Source organism: Lissotriton vulgaris, unplaced genomic scaffold, assembly GCF_964263255.1.
Source record: "Lissotriton vulgaris unplaced genomic scaffold, aLisVul1.2 SCAFFOLD_1069, whole genome shotgun sequence".
In the NCBI taxonomy this organism is placed as follows: domain Eukaryota; kingdom Metazoa; phylum Chordata; class Amphibia; order Caudata; family Salamandridae; genus Lissotriton; species Lissotriton vulgaris.
In genome coordinates, this window is record NW_028244666.1 from 523,760 (window position 1) to 542,092 (window position 18,333).

At 43.5% G+C, this 18,333-nt stretch overlaps 1 protein-coding gene across 4 annotated transcripts in view; it reads left to right on the plus strand.

Moving 5' to 3' along the window:
• The window catches only part of LOC147667170 (ensconsin-like), a 652,025-nt gene that overhangs the window by 508,522 nt on the left and 125,170 nt on the right, over window positions 1-18,333 (plus strand). For all 4 annotated transcript variants that reach the window (XM_086948874.1, XM_086948875.1, XM_086948876.1 and 1 more), the window contains one exon: window positions 4,577-4,769. In XM_086948874.1, coding sequence (XP_086805000.1) covers window positions 4,577-4,769 — 193 coding nt within the window. The remainder of the gene's footprint in view (window positions 1-4,576; window positions 4,770-18,333) is intronic.

The following is an 18,333-nucleotide window of genomic DNA, read 5'->3' on the forward strand; positions in this document are numbered from 1 at the left end:
CAAATGTATAAAGCGCATAGCTGCCCCAGCAACGGGGCGTCCCAATGCTACCCAAAGAACAAGTGCCTAGAGACCACTTCAAGCAAACAGGAAAATGACGCCGGAAAAAGCCAAGTCTTTATAGCCTTTCGAAAAGTCAGATGATTCTGAAGCCCTCTAATGGAGAATGGGAGGGAGTTCCATAGGTGGGTTACCTGAACCATAAAAGATCGACCACCAGCTCTAGCTCTTTGAAATCGGGGGTACAAACCAACCCCGAGTTGGCAGAGCGCAGAGGGCGATTCGGGACATACTGGACTAACAAATCTGCTAATGTCGGCGGGCCTTGTTGAGTCAAAATTTTGTGGGCCACACACAAAGACTTAAACTGAATTCTTTCAAATACTGGCACCCAATGAAGCCTAGGCAAAAACGTATACACCGAACATGACTTGGGAAGTGCCAACAAAGCATGTGCTGCAGCATTCTGAATTCTTTGGAGGCATAAGATACAGGATGTATTGGCGCCTAGATGGAGAGAGTTGCCATAATCTAACCTGGCTAAAATTGTAGCCTGAAGATTGGTTTGGCAGATTTTTGGTTCAAAATATCCAAGCAGAATTTTCAACCCCCTTAAGAGTCCAAAACAGGACCCTGCTAAAACTTTGGATTGGGTATCAAAAGAAAGATCACTGTCTACCCAAAAACCTAAATTCTTGACCGCCTCTTTAGGCAAGTTATCTTTAAGCTTACTCTTTCTCCTAGTTTGTAGGCTGTTTCCTGTTAGTCTTAAAAACCTCACAGCTACTTCTCGGTCTTTGTTCCAAAGCACTGTCTTCAGTGACTTTCTTAGGCAAGAGTAAAACTGAATTGAAATTCATTCCAAGTAGTGGTGTTTTTTACGATAAGAAGACCTCTTTCCCTCTTCAGTGACTGATGAATTAACTGCTTAGGGTTTGGACGTGGCTGAAGCTATCTACTGCATACGAGTGTAAGTGTTGTAGTGGGCATGTATTTGTAGCAACTAAACAAAACAGTTTATCATGCTACTAGCAACTAAACAAAACCGTTTATTATGCTATTGCTTAGTGGCAGGGTACCAGCTGGTTTGAAATAGAAGAGAAAATGGAATACGATAAACAGAATCACTTTACAGATGTGAAATGGTGCTAAGTGTAAAGATTTCAAAGTGATACAATGGTTTTATACAGATATCCGAACGTTTGACTTGTAAGTTCACACCAATCTGTTATGCTAGTGTTTCCACTCACAGAGCTATCCCCCTGATTTGGAGCAGGGCTAAATAGGGATTGTCTTCATTTTCAGAACATGTGGCGCACATCCCACGACCTTGTTGCAACCAGTCAAAATTTATATAAATCACTTTGTCTTTTACAAATGGATGGAAAAATGAGGAATCTTCTAAGCTTTTTCAGGGAAGATCCTCTACACATCCCCTTCCTGAGCTATGGCCCTGAAAGATTTCTGGAAGCCCTGGACACACTGTCTAGGATGCATTGTTGTCTTTATAGAGTCATTTTGGTCTTGACAATATTTTTTAGGCTTACTTCTTTCAGCTCACCCACTGATTTTGACCTATTTGATTCCAGAAGAAGGTAGGATGATTCCTCACCTGTCAGTTTGACTTTGTAGATCTGCAAAATCAAATTGTTGCCCATTTTAATCCTTAGTAAACAAACATGGGGAGATCGGGGTCCAATCAAGGTTTCAGTCCCCGATTTGTCAACTCATCTGAAGTCTGACAAGCAGCCAATTCCCACATGCCTCCAGCTGCTCAATGTTGATGCTAGTGAGGGTATATATCCAATTATGGTCCCTGTGTAAACACCAGTGTCCTCCTCTGATAGATACACACCAGCAGGTGAACTGTGTTTTGTGGGTGCACGCATCAACAATCCATGATGTACTTTGGGTTCGAATGGCTCGATGTACATTTTTTGTTCATTGCTTTTATATTCATTAATTTTCCAAAGAGGGTTATATATAATTTTCATTCAAAACATATAAATGAATCTTCTCTTCCTTCCTAAATGTATCCTGTTCCCATCTAACTGATCTCATAAAAGCCTCTCAGTAGATGAATGAATGGCTACAAAACTAAACACTTTTGAGGTTGCATTCTTCCTTGAACATAAAAATGTGTTTACAACACAGTTCAGCCAAACAAGAAAAGAGAACATGGACACACTCTCCACTATTTTACTGGAGAAGTATGTGGACAAACCAGATAAGCCATTGTGCTAGCCCTGACCTCAAAATAGTGTGAAGAAAAAAGCTTTGTTCACTACTCCAATTCAAGTCAAGTCAAAAGATCTTTATTCGGATTCAACATCCATAAAAGTACATAAAATCTCAACATCATGGAATATCATACAGAAAACCAAGTCCAGTGCACTTACATGAAGATTTTTTTAAATCACATAATAAAATCAGCAAGTTCATCATAATGTGTATGTACAGTAAACTTCAAAAATAAAAATATCGAGTTTTTAAAAAGAAACTACGATTGGCAACTCTACAAAAGGAAATTCTATAATGTGTGTAAAATGCAATTATTTGTGCAAAATAAGGCAATGTGCAAAAACAGCAGTTCACAGTACAAAACTTTTCAAGGCAAGTTCAATGACACTCTTGAGCGGACTGCAGATTTAAGAAAGCAACTGACTCTAAAGATTACTTCGTCACAGCTTAACCGTAATAAATCTTCAAAGGCTAATTCAAAGTCAAATTGGTCAGTTTTACGGAAGTATGGCATTAAAAAATGTTTGGTATACTCCCATTATTTTCACTACTATTTCATGCGTTTGCAGAAAGTGACATTTCAAGAGTGGTAGACTGTCTGCAGGAACCAATAATGTAGGGTAGCTTCTAGCTATTTGCAGTGCTACACACGTTTACTAGTTCCACCAGACCTCAGGCAAACTGGGGTGCACAGCATAGATCTTTACTCATTCCTCTTTTCACTTCAAATTGATTCAAATTTGACATCTTGAGTACCAGCTTGACATCGCTAAAAAAGCCCATCATACATATTTGACGTGCCACATAGAACGCTAAGGCGTAAGATTAGATAATTGTAAATAGATTGAAAAATAGATTGAACAGGTAAAGCACATAAGAGAGTTGAACATTTTCAGAGGTCTAGTGTTGACTGGTATCATGTGGTGAAGTACACTCACTCATAACTCAGCATTGCCTTTTTAATGAGAAAATGTTTGAGGGCACCCTTCCCATATTTTGGGAAAGAACAAAATGGAGGCCTTCTGACAATATCTGTGGACTCAACCACTGTCCTTTGTGCTTCAATGAAGTGGGCCTCATTATGCTAAGAGAAAGTGGGTGAGTGGACTCTTACTTACTGTTCTCAAATTAAGGTTTTGGAAGACCTTGTCATAACTTTCTGTCCTTGTGAATTGCATAAACGTTCTTGTGAGGGCTTCTTACTTTAGAAATGTATATTCTGCTTTTTAATTAAAGGCGACAGGTGTGAGTGATTCGAGTTTGCTTTTCAGTTCTACCCGCTGCATCTGCAAAGCTGCTCTGAAAGCGTGACCCCTTTTCCTCAGATGTCGATAGTCATTGGCATCAAAGTCTGAAGGGGGAAGTGGTATTTTCTGTCTCAGTGGCACACAAGATAGTCTTCTCACTCTCTGTGATGATGTTATTGCTTTGCAGGTTTTAGTGTTAGGCGAAATTATTGCTTGGCAATGGAGGTTACATGAGTAGTATTTGAGAGCATTAATCCTTGTTTTGCAGTTACTAAAAAAAAAACTCTTGCAAACTATGGCTCTGATGCTTTCAAGTCTTCTTGAATTATGAAAAATTGTTTATCCGTAGTATATTGATGTCATGTATGACTCTCATAGCGAGACTTTGTCATTTTTTTTTAGTTCCTGAAATCTCATAAAATACGTCTCTGACGTATCAATAGTTGAAAAATAAAACTGGTTACCCACTTTTGTGATTTAACAAAGGCCCTCCAGGCCAGTCTGATGGGCCTCTCTGAGAGCCTGCCAGCGCAGCTCTGCTCGTCTGCTTTGACTGAAAGCGGATGCATAGCTGCAAGAGCTGGAAGAAAGGCAGGGACGGTGGTGGGAGTTGGTCAAGGAGGGCCGGTAAGTATCTTTAGTCTTTGGGAGAGAGATACAGATACATAACAGAGGCAATGTTATGTATGACCTCCCCTGTTTTCTCCACTGCCACTATGTAGCAGTTGAAAGCAAGAGCAGATGATTCTGGGGGCCAAACATAACATACAATTATAGATGGGTAAAACGTGAATTATGGGGATGTTTTTCACCTCAGGGTTTTGAGTGACATCATAGACAACTCATACTTTGCTATCATTGTCTATTTGGTGTCACTTAGAACCCCTCCGTGAAAAACATTCCTATAATTCACGGTTACCCATCTATATTTCAGTATCTTAAAAGTGAATCAAAAACAGTTGCTGAATGTTTCAATGTTATATTTTCTCGATTCGATATTTTTTTACATTGTTTTTGCTACCCATGAGCATGAAGCTGTCGGAGCCATGATTTTAAATGCCCACTGGTATTATGTGTGTACCTGACAGGAGAAAAGGGGAGGAAATGGCACAGAAAATCGCAGAAGAGAGGGCCCGGCGAGAGGAGGAAGCACACAAACAAGAGGCGGAAAGAAAGCAGAAGGAAGAGGAGGAAAGGAAAGAAAAGGAAGAGCTGCTGCTCAGACTGGCGGAAGAAAAGGAGCAGAAAGAAAAAGATGAAATTACACGTCTTCAAAAGCAGGTAAGCATCCGTACTAAAATCACTGTGCGAACATACGAGGCCAAACCATTACAAATTATTCAGTTGATGATCATGGTGGTAAAGTTATCCTTTCAGAATACGAAACACGTATTTTTGGGAGGGGTGATATTCTGACACTCGACATGGTTACCGCTGTATATGTTTGCAGCCCTTTGATTACAATTACTTTGTGTCATGATTTTCTTCGAAGCCCGCAGCTACAGCGACCACAGTTTACTCGAAACGTGGGAATGTTATGGGCCCTAGCTTAGTAACCAGTACTCTTTTAATTTTTTGCATAACTCTTCATACTATTTTGCTCAATTGAGTGTTTTACTTTTCAGTTCTGCCTAGGGTTCATCGCGAACAAATTCATAAGTCATGAAACGTGTTGCCATTTTGTCTCAGCTGCCTTAAATTGAATGTTGTTTGATAGGCTATTATATTGTTTGTTCCAGTGGCCCAAGGTATTCATCCATTTACAAGGAATTTTTGTTATTGATATTTTTTCTTCTTCTCTGTAAGGTGTCAGCGCTTGGAACCCTTACAAGATTCTAATCTATAGCCATACAATTTCAGCGCCATAGTTTCAATCCTCGGAGTAATGTAGTCCATGTAGCTCGGACGTTGGTGCCTCCCAATTGGAATTGTTATCGTAGAATCTAATCGGGCACACACACTTCTGAAACATGCTCATAAGAATGACGGAAAATAGATCTTTTTAAAAGCTTTCTGTAAGTATTAAAGTAAAAATACAGAACATGCCATCAGTAAATTAGCAGCATAGCATATAAATCATAAATAAAGGAACTCAGTACAGTTCAGTATAAAATCTGGCAAATATTTGCCTTCTAAGAATGGAAGTAGGGTCTCTCAATAGTGAGAGAAATGTACCTTCTTATACAGGACTTAAGACAATGGAGTTCATACATTCAATGGGAACACATGATTTATTAAGCTTAAAAAAATAGGAAACAGTCTAAAAGAAACTTTTATACATAGAATACATTTGGTGATTTGCCACCACCAATGCATTATGGTTCGATCATTCTCAAGCTTGTTTATATGAATGCACTGATACAATTTTGACAAATCTAGGGTAAACAAGATTTGTCCTTGGCTTGCTAAACTCAGGAAACTTTCTGTGAGAACGTTTTCTGATGACTTTTGTGAAACTATTTTTATTTTAGAAACAGAATCAACAATATCTCGTGACATGGTGTGATGTTTAAACAAGATGGAAAACGATGGAAACATGGTTTAGTATTAGCAGTAGCTAAAATATAGTGCATTATTTTTATGAACAGAAAATGTGCACCTATAATCCCCCACCCACACCCCTGAAGATTATATCATTGCTTCAATTCATTATTACTGTAGATCATTTATTAGCTTTGGATTCTTCTGTTTGGTGTCTTCAAAATCCTTAATGCTATCATAAAATCCACTTTGCATCTCCTTGACTTTGATGTCAAGTCTCTTTCATTTTCTTCCTATCATTGCTGACATCTTCTAATACCCACAAGTCAATCCCTTCGATGATGAAATTCTTTTGCAACATTTCCAGAAAATGAGCACACATGCAACACCGATTAATAAGACAAAATTGGTGTTAATAGCATCTTCAAAACTCCTCCACCTACACTACCTATCCATTGGCATATCTTTGCGAAACCATTCCCAATAGATCTGAAAAATTATCCAATCCCTTCTCAAGCACCTGTCTTTTGTAGTTCAGTTACTTTTTACGTTATATATGTAATATTAATAATATAGCCATTAGGCTAATTATTTGTACAAGCAATATAAGCACAGAACTCTAAAGCATTAATAACTTTGCAAATTCTGACTTTGCGAGCAGCAAAGCAGTTTTGCATAATCATAGCCCGCATTGCAAGCATCTCTTTAATAATCACAGTTAAAGCACCTGCAGTGTTAGTAGCAAGCCTGTCAAGTAAGGTAGACCATTTTCTAATAACTACATCATTCAGTGCTCCTCCTACAAATGGTATTAATGCTCCAAAAATATCAAAAAGAATCTGCTTAAAGCTTCATCTACTTCATCTAATATAATTCTCTAGAGGTAAATCTAACTTATTAGTATGGTAAATGCGAGAAAAAACGAATGCAGCATAGTTACTAATTATGTGGTAACTGGAAAGAAATTGCTTTACCACATACATAATATATGCCTTTAATGCTAGCTTCTACATTGGGAAAATAAATTCCTTTTACTAAATAGCTGTGTTCACATGCATTATATCCTAATTTCTCTACTGTTTCCTTTCCATATGGCTGTCACATCGTATATAGTGCTTCTTTCTTCTTAACTTCAAGATTCAATTTAGAAGGAGGTTCTTTTAAGATCTCCTCACCATTCTCAATAATATGGATAGGATTAATTTTCTCTTCTCCTTTTACTTCATCTACTCTTGTACCTTCATTCAATTCATCTATAAAGATTCTTTCATCTGCTTTAATATTTTCACATGTTATATTATGCACGTTATGAGCAATAATGCTTTTGTTTGTAAAGAGGTAAATAATTTAGTATACTCATGCTGTTGCCTCGATTTTGACCCTTTATAAGTATGAGACGTACGTTGTGTAGCCCATACATATATTCTTTCCATTTACAATAGGTACATTTTCTAAGGAATTATCAAAGTCAGATATAAAATTGTTTAATCGAGTTTTGTTGATAATCAAGATGAGGAAAACGGAAATAGAAAAAGACAAATGAGGGTGAAAATAAACTCTTAAAGTTGCTGAAGCAGGCAGATGAGAACAAATAAAACCATTTTAACTTCCATAACCTTTACATATTCAGATAATATTTGGTAATAAACGTAATAACAATACACATTCTCGAGGGGGCGGGTCTTAGGGGTCGCGTGAGCTGAGGGCTCCGCACCAACCCCGATAATTCTCCTGCTTGGGGGCTGATATCACCCCCGAAAGGCATACCTGCCAAAGTGCTGCATCGCTCTGAAGGTGCCAGCGGCGATCACCAGGGGAAGAGGTATTGTCCCAGGGAACTTGAAGGTGGACTCAAGCGCGACCCCAGCTGCCTAAATGGCGCTGTGAAGAAGGGTGAGGAGTCATCCAGAGGCGGAGTGAGGCAGACAGCTGATGCTGCAGCTGAGAGGTGGATCGGCGGGCAGAGACACCTAATCCCAGTGATGGAGTTCCTGGTGCGGCCCCGGCTGCGAGCTGCTGAAGGGATCCTGGAGCGGCAACCGAGGCGATACACGGAGGTTCCCCCCTCCTCCTCCCACCCCCTTCCTCTCAGAGAAGCAAGTGGTGGCCCTGGAAACGGAGCGGGGCTTCGAGGCACATCGGGGGGGGACCGGGCGCCCCCTGAGGATGACGGGAGGCTCTGTAAGGTGTGCATATTGACTTTTTTTCATGCTTGGAGGGAGCACCTGGGACAAATCTGCACACCAGGGTAGAGAACTACACCACATTGAAGTGGAGTGCTCCCCTCGCTGGCCTTGGAAACTGAGGGGGACAGGAGCTGATGGTGGGGAATGTGAGATCGTTATGTTGGACTACTTAAGGTGCTGCCAGAAGAGAGCCTGAACAAAACCTACCCCAGACTCTGAATGGGCTTTGGTGGGGCAAATCTTGGAGAGACCATTGAGGAAGTGGTTCATATAGGAGTGGGCAAGTGATTGGCGGGCCAAGGGGAACCCCCCTAGACTCTACATTAGAAACCTGCGGAGCAAGCTGGCACAGCTCCTTGGGTGGTGAGTGGAGGCAGAGGAGAGCGGAGAAGCAACCAAGCGGGCCGTGAGGCGGGGAGAGGATCGCCCCCTTCCCCAGGCTACACCATGGTTGGCGGAAGAGCGGGCGCACCTCGCTGCTGGCGGCTAGAAGATCGCAGCATATTCTTGGTTGTAAAAGGGCACAGCCCCCCAGTGAGGTGCTGGGAGCAGGAGACTCAGAGGCCAGATGGTACGAGCCACAACAAGAGTGTGGAGAGGGAGTATACTGGACAATGGAGCGCGTTTTGATGGCATAGAGTGTGCTGCTCAGTTAACCGGGACCGCCAGAGTTGAGGCAGGGCTGACTGAATTTACTTCAAGGCAAGGTGTATTGGAGAGTTGAGCCGAGTAATCATTCACTGGGGTCCTCAGGAGACTGAGGGGATTCAGCACTTAGGGGACCAACGCTCAGAGTGGAGTGACCAGGTGATAGCTCTGCGAGCCTTGGGAACTGTGTGGTGATTGACTATTACCGGACATTGTGATGGGGACGCTGGGTATGGGAACGTCGCAAAGAATTCCGGCGTGAGCGTAAGGCTAGAGAGGGCACGGTAAACAGCCGGGCGGGCTGCAGGACCAGCGGACAGGACAATAATGGGAAAACAGAGGGGCAAGCAGGGAAGTGCGGCCCAGAGCATGAGGAAGAAGCAGCGGACCAGTGGAAGACAGGGGATTTGGAATTGCAGCCTGAGGGGATGATGCAACAAGTGGAGGTGATCCTGAAGGCCATCACGGACACGAGAGACGCTCTCCAGCGGGACATAGCACAAGTGTCATTAGGGCTGGGCCTCCTCCGAGCGGACCATGCAAAACTGGCGGACTGGGTGAAACAGACTCAGGCCTCCTTGGAAGTCCTGGAACCAGCACACAAGACCCTGGAGACACAGATGGTGGATGTGCATCGCGGATTACAGACCCTGGAGAAGAGAGCAGAGGAAGCGGAAGGGCGAAATAGAAGAAATAATGTACGGGTGGTAGGACTTCTGGAGGGAGTGGAGGGAGACAACATGGTGGAATATCTGGAGACCTGGTTGAAGACGGAAGTGGCCCCGGAGGGTTTGTCCCCCTTCTTCATCTTGGAGAGGGCTCATAGGGTCCCAGCACGTCCTTAGAACCCTGGGAGACTACCCAGGACAGTAGTAGCACGCTTGCTCCACTACAAAGATAGAGATCTACTTCTGAATAGGGCACGTAATGTGGGCCACGTTGGGGTGAACAATATTAAGGTGACGTTGTTCTCTGACTACACCTTTGAGGTGCAACGACAGCGGGCTTCATTTCTGGAGGTCAAACAAGCACTTTGTGTGTAAGAATTGCAATACTCATTGATGTTCCCGGCGAGCCTGAAGGTGGCCATGGATGGTAAAACATACTTTTTCAATACTCCTGAGGAAGCGTGGGACTTGCTGGAATCCTACAGGTCTGGGCGGGGAGAAGCTGGCCGAGGCCCGGAGGCTGCCGGGCGGGAGCGCCGCGCCCTCCCCGGCCGCTGTTTTCTGGAAGATGACAGTTTGGTTCTCAGAAGACGATGATCTCTCAGACGGAGAGGGAAAGGATGGCAGAACTTCAAGCAGTGATGGAGATCTCACAGGAGCAGGAATCTGAATTGAAGGGGGCGACGGATACTGAGAAGGGGTCAGCAGGGACTGTGTCTGAAGAATCGGATGCAGCGAGTGTCACCCTGCCTCATTTCACACCAGGGACTGCTGATGAGATCGCTGATGCATAGAACAGCAAGACTGTCTCAAAGACTGGGGGGTGCCTTTGCTTACTGACAATCCTGTGTTGCGTGGTGGGGTGTGGCGGGACGGGTTGGGGGTAATTGGGGTGGGGCTCACTTAAATCGGGGGTGCCACGGCGGGAGCCGTGGCATTAGTGGGACTGGGGTATGGCGTGGGCCAGTTGGGCTCTTCTGAATCTGAATCGCTAAGCCCATAGACACCTCCCCTCCATTTGGATTGTATTTAGCGGGCCCTGGTAGCTGCTAGGGAGGCAATTTTGTTGTGAGTTTGGATGGGTGCTGTTCTGTTAGGACCTGTTCTGGGAGGTATTGTTGGGGAATGTTACACATGTTGATTGGGGATGTAGGGGCTACCGGTGTGTCCATGGTCAATGTACAGAGGGTCCGGAGGGGGGTAATGGATCGCAATGGGGACATCGCTCGACTTTAAATGCCTCACGTGGAATGTGAGAGGGATGCATACAATGCGGAAACGCCACAGGGTACATGCTTATTTAGTGCAGAGTGGGGTGCATATAGCCTTCCTGCAGGAGACTCATATTAAGTGTATTTGCACAATATATTCAGCGTATGCTAGGGGGACGCTAATATGGGTTAGAGCAGGGGTGCCCTTTCAGATGACCCACCAATTGGTTGATCCAGAAGGGAGATTTGGAGCGGTGGGGAGAGGATTGAATGGCTTGGATTTCACATTGTGTAGCATATACGCCCCTAATGTTGATCAGATGGCTTTCTTTAATCAACGATCGGGGAAACTGGCACCGTTCTTGACTGGCTCTGAGATATTGGGAGGGGATTTTTACTCAATACTTGACGTGAATATAGATAGGTCGCAACCACCGCTGCCAGAGGCACCTGTACACAAGATATCTAAAGCTAGAAGGGACTGGCAGGAAAGGTAGGGGCTTGTAGATACTTGGCAAATGCAACACCTTGAGGACCGTGACTACTACTCCTTCTCTGCATTGCACGAACTTCATGTGCGCTTGGATGCTATATTGTGTACACTGGACGTGCATGCCAAAGTCCTTAGTAGTGAATATTTGGCGAGAACTAGATCGGATCACAACCCATTACTAATCACTGTTAGCTGGACTCGGGAGAGACCTGTGATGCCAATGTGGCGCTTACGACTGGAGGCAATGGAGGACGCTGTCTTCCGTAAGGATATCAAAACGGGCATTGAGCAGTATTTTGCTGACAATGAGGGGACAGCATTGAGTGTGACGACAGAGTGGGACACCTTTAAGGTGGTAGTGAGGGGACTGTGCATTGCCAAGAGGGCAGGTGTGAGGGGGAGCGGCAGAGCATCGCTTGCGCAGAGAAGAGATGGAGTGGCCTGGTAACCCGAAGGCGCAGGAGGTAGTGTCGGGTGCCTGGGAGGAGGTGGCGACCCAGATAGAAAGGCTACGGAGTTAAGATTATAGGGCATACCTAGCACGGGCGCATGCGGAGAGAGACAAGGCGAGCAAACTGTTAGCTTGGCTAGCTAACCCAACACCCCGGGGCACACCCATCCTGGCGTTGCACTCCTCGTCGGGTACTCCGGTTTACACGCAGAAGGAGATTAATGGTTTGTTTCTGGAGTACTATGATGACTTATATAGAAGCCGGTTGGGGGGCACTGATGATGCACTAGTGGAATTTTTGGCTGATATAACAATGCCACAGTTAGAGGAGGAGAATGAACAAACTGAATGCCAGTACTGTGCAACCAATTTAACACATAACAGAGGAAGTGAGGTCTGAATCACTCACTTCCAAAGACCACTTTTTCAGTCAACAATTTAAACAGTTAGAGGAGGAGCAGGCGTATGTCTTAGGGCAGGGCATTACCCTGGGGGAAATACGTGTGGCCATTAAATACATGGCGTGTAACAAAACATCGGGCACAGATGGCCTACCCATTGAGTTATACACAAATTATATTGATATACTAGCCCCAAGACTGTTGATGGTTTATAATGAGGTGCGAGCTCCCAACCTCGATGAGAGAAGCGATTGTTATCCCGCTTCGGAAGCCTGGTTGGGATCCTCTGGATAGATCGGCATAACGCCCATTATCCATGCTAACGGCTGACTATAAGATACTGAGCAGAATTTTGGCATCTCGGGTCCTCCCCTACATGGCCCATCTGTGCACCGCGACCAGGCAGGTTTTATCCCGACTCGGAATACAGCCTCCAATATAAGACGCCTGCTCCGCATACTGGATGCAGACCATAAGGATACTCCCAATGCGGCGGTGGACATAGAAAAGGCATTTGACAGCCTGGAGTGGCCCTATCTGTATCAAGTTATGCGCGCGTTTGGCCTTGGGGAGGAGTTTGTGAGATGGACAGGGTTTCTGTACAGTACCACGAGGGTGCGAACAGGGATAGTGATATCCTTCCCATGCACCATAGGTCGAGGCACACGACAGGTGTGTCTGCTGTCGCCGTTGTTGTTTGCGCTGGCCATTGAACCATTAGCTGTGCAAGCCAGAATGGGGCAGTGCTACCAGGGACTGGCACTGAGGGGCGGCAAACAGCATATATCTCTATATGCAAATGACCTCCTTATTTTCTTGGCCGATACAGATGAAGAGTTGGAGGGGGCGACAAATCTGCTGCGAGTGTTTGCAGGGATCTCTGGTCTGGGGGTAACTGGGGGAAGACCTGCCTTTGGAACCAAAGACCTCTATGACATGCCAATATGTGGTAATGGCGGCGGGGACGATAAAGGCGATCACCTGTTTGTATAGGCGACTGGTGGCAGAAGACCTGCAGCCACTGAAGGGCTTACGGCGACAGTGGGAGGTGGATTTAGGGAAGGACATACCAGAAAAAACTTGGGTGCAATTGATTCGGAGGACCTGGAAGAGTACTAGGAATGCCAGATTCCAATTAATACACTTCTTTATATTACACAAGGCTTACTTAAGTCCAGCTAGGATTAATCAGTACTTTCGGACAGATACCGCCCGGTGCCCACGCTGCCAATTAGAAGGGGCAGAGCTGCCTCACATGTTGTGTTGTGGACAGTTGGTAGCATATGGTGAAGCTGCTTTGTGGGATAACAGAGTGCCACATAGACACATGTATACTACACTGGTTTCCGCATACCCCCAGAACGAGAATCACAAGTAGGTTCCTGGACTTGGGCCTACTGCTAGCTAAGAGAGAGATCACAGCCCAATGGAAGTCAAGGCAGGAGCCTAGGATAGGGAAATGGAAATCGGAATTACTCAAGTGGGCTAAAAGTGAGAGCACAGTTCCATTGCAACAGGCAGTACGTGCTAATAATGAGGCAATGGAGGTGGCGAGGGCGTGGGAGGCCCTAGTTCTAACTTTACAGATGCCTGACACAGACTCGGAAGTGGGCTCTGTCGGGGAAGCTGCAGTGGACCTCCCTTGCTCAACCTGAGAATTGGAGTGGCCCTAATAATTTAGCCCAGAGGTGAATATTGAGAGTCCTGTGAGAAGAACAAAGGCAGTTGACATTGTCCCACAATTATACGGAAACGAGACATCAAGGACATGGTACTAATATTGAAAAGGGTAAAGAGGGACCTGTACACACTTTAGACGAGGGAGGGGGGGTTATTGCGATGGATCATTGTCATTTATGCGAATCTCATCATTAAGCATAGATATTGAGTAGTCCTCATCCTGATCACAATCACATATGAGTGCCTATATAGAGGAGTTGGCAGAGAAGGTAATAATAATGTACCATAAATGTGAGGTATGTTAAAATACCGGGAGAGAGGGTGGGGATAACAGGACGGAGGGGATGTATAGAACAGATGTAATTAATTGATGTATGATTGCCATGTGCTGTTTTGGAGAAAAAATAAAAATAGATTAAAAATAAATAAATACGCATTCTAATGCTGTGGGAGGTGTGACATTTTTCTTTCATGAGATGGAGGGCTAGTCACTGAAGCAACAGCATTATTATGTGGATTAAGAAGGTCATCCCATTCCAGCAGTAAACATCCAACGGCCATCCAAACATAGCAACTGAAATGGCAAAGTCCATAATACAACTATAATTTTGCAGTACGACTGCACCATGATGAACGTAAATCTATTAAAGGAAACCTCTACAGTAAACAATAATTAGTCCAATTATGGTTAATCTATTGTCTCTACCATATCTCGGAAACTATTAGGATCTTTCATTCTGCGTCAGTTGGATGCCTTAAAAAGCCTTTGTCCTTTAAATGTTACCCTAACTCTTTTATCGTTCTTTTAACGTTTGTCAGTTGTCGATGTTCTCATCTTTACTGCTTTTTTGGTTTTTCTTTTGTTTTATTTCTGAGTCTGTCAAACAATCATCTGAATCAAATTTGAGTTTTGCATTGTATGTCCAGCCTGGACCAGCATACTTCTGATTCACCTTTCGCTCTCTGGTCGCTTTACATCAGTTGATTCCAAGTCAGTCATGAATGGCTGTTCTTGTTCTTCTATCCCACTATTTTCTTAATCCTCTCTGGTCTTGTCTTATGTCTCAACTTCCTCTTTCTAAGAGTTGTTGTCTTTGGCCAGTGCTCTCTTGAAGTGCTCAAGATTCTTGATTCAGATGTAACTTGTTCACGTGCCACAGTAGAGTTTTTTTGTTCACTTTCAGACTGTCTCTCTGGGAGGTTGTTGTTGTGGCAGATTAGTTTCAATTTTCCATGGATTTTCACTACATATGCAAATTCTCATTTCAGTTGTTGGGACCATGGAAGTCACTGGGTTTGCAACCTCCACATCAATCTGATTCAGCAGGCTATTCATTCAGTGGCCCTGGTGGGTTTCCAGTCTGGTCTTCCTGGTGCTTTTCTGAAGCCTCAGTTACCTCAAGTCACGGGTGACTAGGAGAATTGGCAAATGTTGACTCTACTTCTTCCCCTTTGTACCTTGCCCTCTTGGTATGGGAGGTGTGTATCCAGATTGAAAGACCAGCACACTTGTCAACAGTGTTCGTGACCAGAATCACCTAGTAGGGTCCATGCCACCCATCTTCCAGACAGGATTTTCAGACCTGTTTCTTGATGTGGATCTAATCGCCAGGGTTCAAATCATGACCTGAAGAGTACTGTACTGTTGGAGTAGCAAGGTCAACCTGATGATAGAGAGAACACACCGTATCAGTCAATCCTTTGCAGTACTCAAGAACCAAGTCATCTGTGATCTTCAACAGGACCGTTGCTGGGACAGAGGGCATATGCATAGCACTCCCCATCAATATCTCATGTGGAGATAATCCAGTTCTTTTGCATGGGTTTCTTTGGATACTCATGAGCACTAGAGGAAGAACATCAGGCGATTTAAGTGATGTAGCAGCACAAGCTTTTGCTAACTGAGATTAAATAGTCCCATCCAGTCTTTCTACCACTCAAAATGCTTCTAGTCTATAGCTACAGTAGAGTCATTGGCCAATCCCTAAAGGTGTACATCTCAACTGCATAATCATACTTTTAAAGTGTGTCCCTTGATCAGATTCAAGGTGAGATGGCATGCCGAAAAGCGGTAATAACTCCAGCAGCAGTAGTTTGCCAGCTGTTAGACTGTCACATCTTAGGGTGGGGTAAGCCTCATCCCAACACGAAAATAAACTGACAATCACAAGAATGTACCTCAGCTGATTACATTGAGGCATCTCTAGGAAATCTATTTGGAGGCGATAAAATGAACCATAAGATTTTACAGTGTTACTGCTACTCACTTGCCCACATTTTGCTTTTGGCAGATCATACACCTCATACTATAATCTTCGCCCATCATTTGGAACCGAGGATTATGCCAGTAGGAATGGAAGGTAAATAAAATTATGTCTTCCATACATGACTTGGACCATGCATATGTCACACCTTATCCTGTAAAAGAAAATCTGATAGCACAGACTTTCCTTAATTAGATACCCAAATATCACTAGCATCCTTTATACATCCCATTCTTTACCTTTTGGGCTTTTCTTTTTCTTTTGTAGTTCTCTCAATGCGTACAGTATTCATTAACATATTTGTCACAGTTTCGCCTATGGTTTATCTAATTGAAAGGTACTGGAGTTGACTGCAATATTGGGCAACTTCATCCGCATTGCGATTTCCGCTTGTGACAAAGTTATTTCTGCTCTTGAGTACAGCACATTTCACAGCAGGCAATCTCCTTTGGCAATAATAGAGCTTTCAGTAAATTTGAAATATATCGTCCATTTTTTATAGAACTTCCAGTAGAAGATAAAAATATTCTTTGTGACCATAACTAACTGAAATCATGTATAGCTCCAAATCCATATTGGCTATTGTGTAAATGGTGAATCCTGAACCTTCTGAAGTACAGTATGTTCTGGTAAGAGCAATTAATTCAGCAACCTGTTCAGAAGTTACTTGGCACAAGTAGGAAGCTTCTACGACTCCACTTAAAGTACATATTGAATATGCATCTTTTAGGATACCATGTTGATCTCTTAGACATGAACCATCGACAGAAAGAGTATGGTCATGATTTGTAAGAGGAACATCCAGTATATCTGGTCTTGGTTTTGTACATACCTCCGTTACATTGATACAATCATTATCAAAGTCATTGTCATCCTCTCCCTCTGGAGTAGCCGCAGAGAAGCTGAATTTAGTGTGTTGCATCTCAGGGTGGAAACATGCTCACTTGACAGATTAATTCTCTCATAGAGGGTTAGGCTGCTATTTGTCATATGTTGCGTTCTGCAATGAGTCATGAGAATCTCAATTGGGTGAGGTACCATAACAATCAAAGGATAACCCATCACAATCCCTTCTGTTTGCTGAAGCTAAGGTTAACCGCTTTGAGACAACCAGTCACAACTATGGCCACCGCGTCAAGAGTTGCTGAAAAATAGCCAGTGGGGTGTTTTGTATCACCATGGGCTTCAGTTAGTGCAGGCAATGCGCACCCCTCTCTTTTGAGACAAAACAACCCAAAATCATTTGTTTAGTCTGGCATTCCCAGAGTGGGGGCACTGCAAAGCACATTTGTAAGCCCTTTGAAAGCTTCCATGCATTGATCGTCCTTTGGTATTAGGTCATTGACTTCAGCCTTATCAAAGACTTCACAAACAATGGAAAGTTTGGTATGTATTGTCTGCAGTAACCAACCATTCCCAAAGACATTCTCACTTCTCAGAGTCATAGGAAATTTCATTTAAAGGACTATTGCTATTTGTTCATGAGACACTAGTCTCTCACCTTTTGATATTTGGTGACCTATGTATATGACTACTGCCTGACAATACTGCAACTTCTCAGGTAAACCTTATGTCCCTTCTCAGCTAAGTGATTAGGTAATGCAATAGTATCTTGTTTGCAAGCTTCTTTTGTCATTGAGGCGATCAATAGATCGTTAATAAATTGGATTAGGGTCAAACTACACGGTAACTGCAAAGTCTCTATATTCTTTTTAAGAATTTGATTACCGTAGGAAGGGCTCTCTGTATACCCTTGTGGGGCAGGACACCACCCACAGGGTTTCCTTTGGAAGCGAAACACAAATAGATACTTCCTCTCTTTGTGCAACGGTGCAGAGAAAGTGCCTGGCAAAGATCAATGACCGTAAACCACTCTGCACATGAGGGAATTTGGAATAAAATGACAGCAGGGTTTAATTCCACATGATAGCATAGTATAACAGTCTGAATATTCTTTCAGAAGTCTTGTACTATGTTCCATTCCTTACCCGATTTTTGTAAGGCCATTGTAGGTGAGTTGCATAGACTTCCATTTACTGCCTTTAAGGTTCCTTGCTCCATCATATTCTCAATAACAAGGGTGATTCGTTCAATGGCTATAGAGGTTATTTTATATGGTAGAATCTGAAGAAATACAGCATTAGGTCTAAGGGTAATCTTAGAGGACTTAATCTGATTTCTCCAGAGAAATCCCAAACTTCTTCCTTAACCGTCTCCCTTAAATCTATAGGCAAATCTTCAGTAGTGAGAACTGGATAGAGTCTGACGACAGACAATGGTGAGTGTAGTTTAAACTCCTACCTAAAAGGTTTACAGGACTCGCATCACAAATTTCAAATTGATGGTGTTTTTTGATATCTCC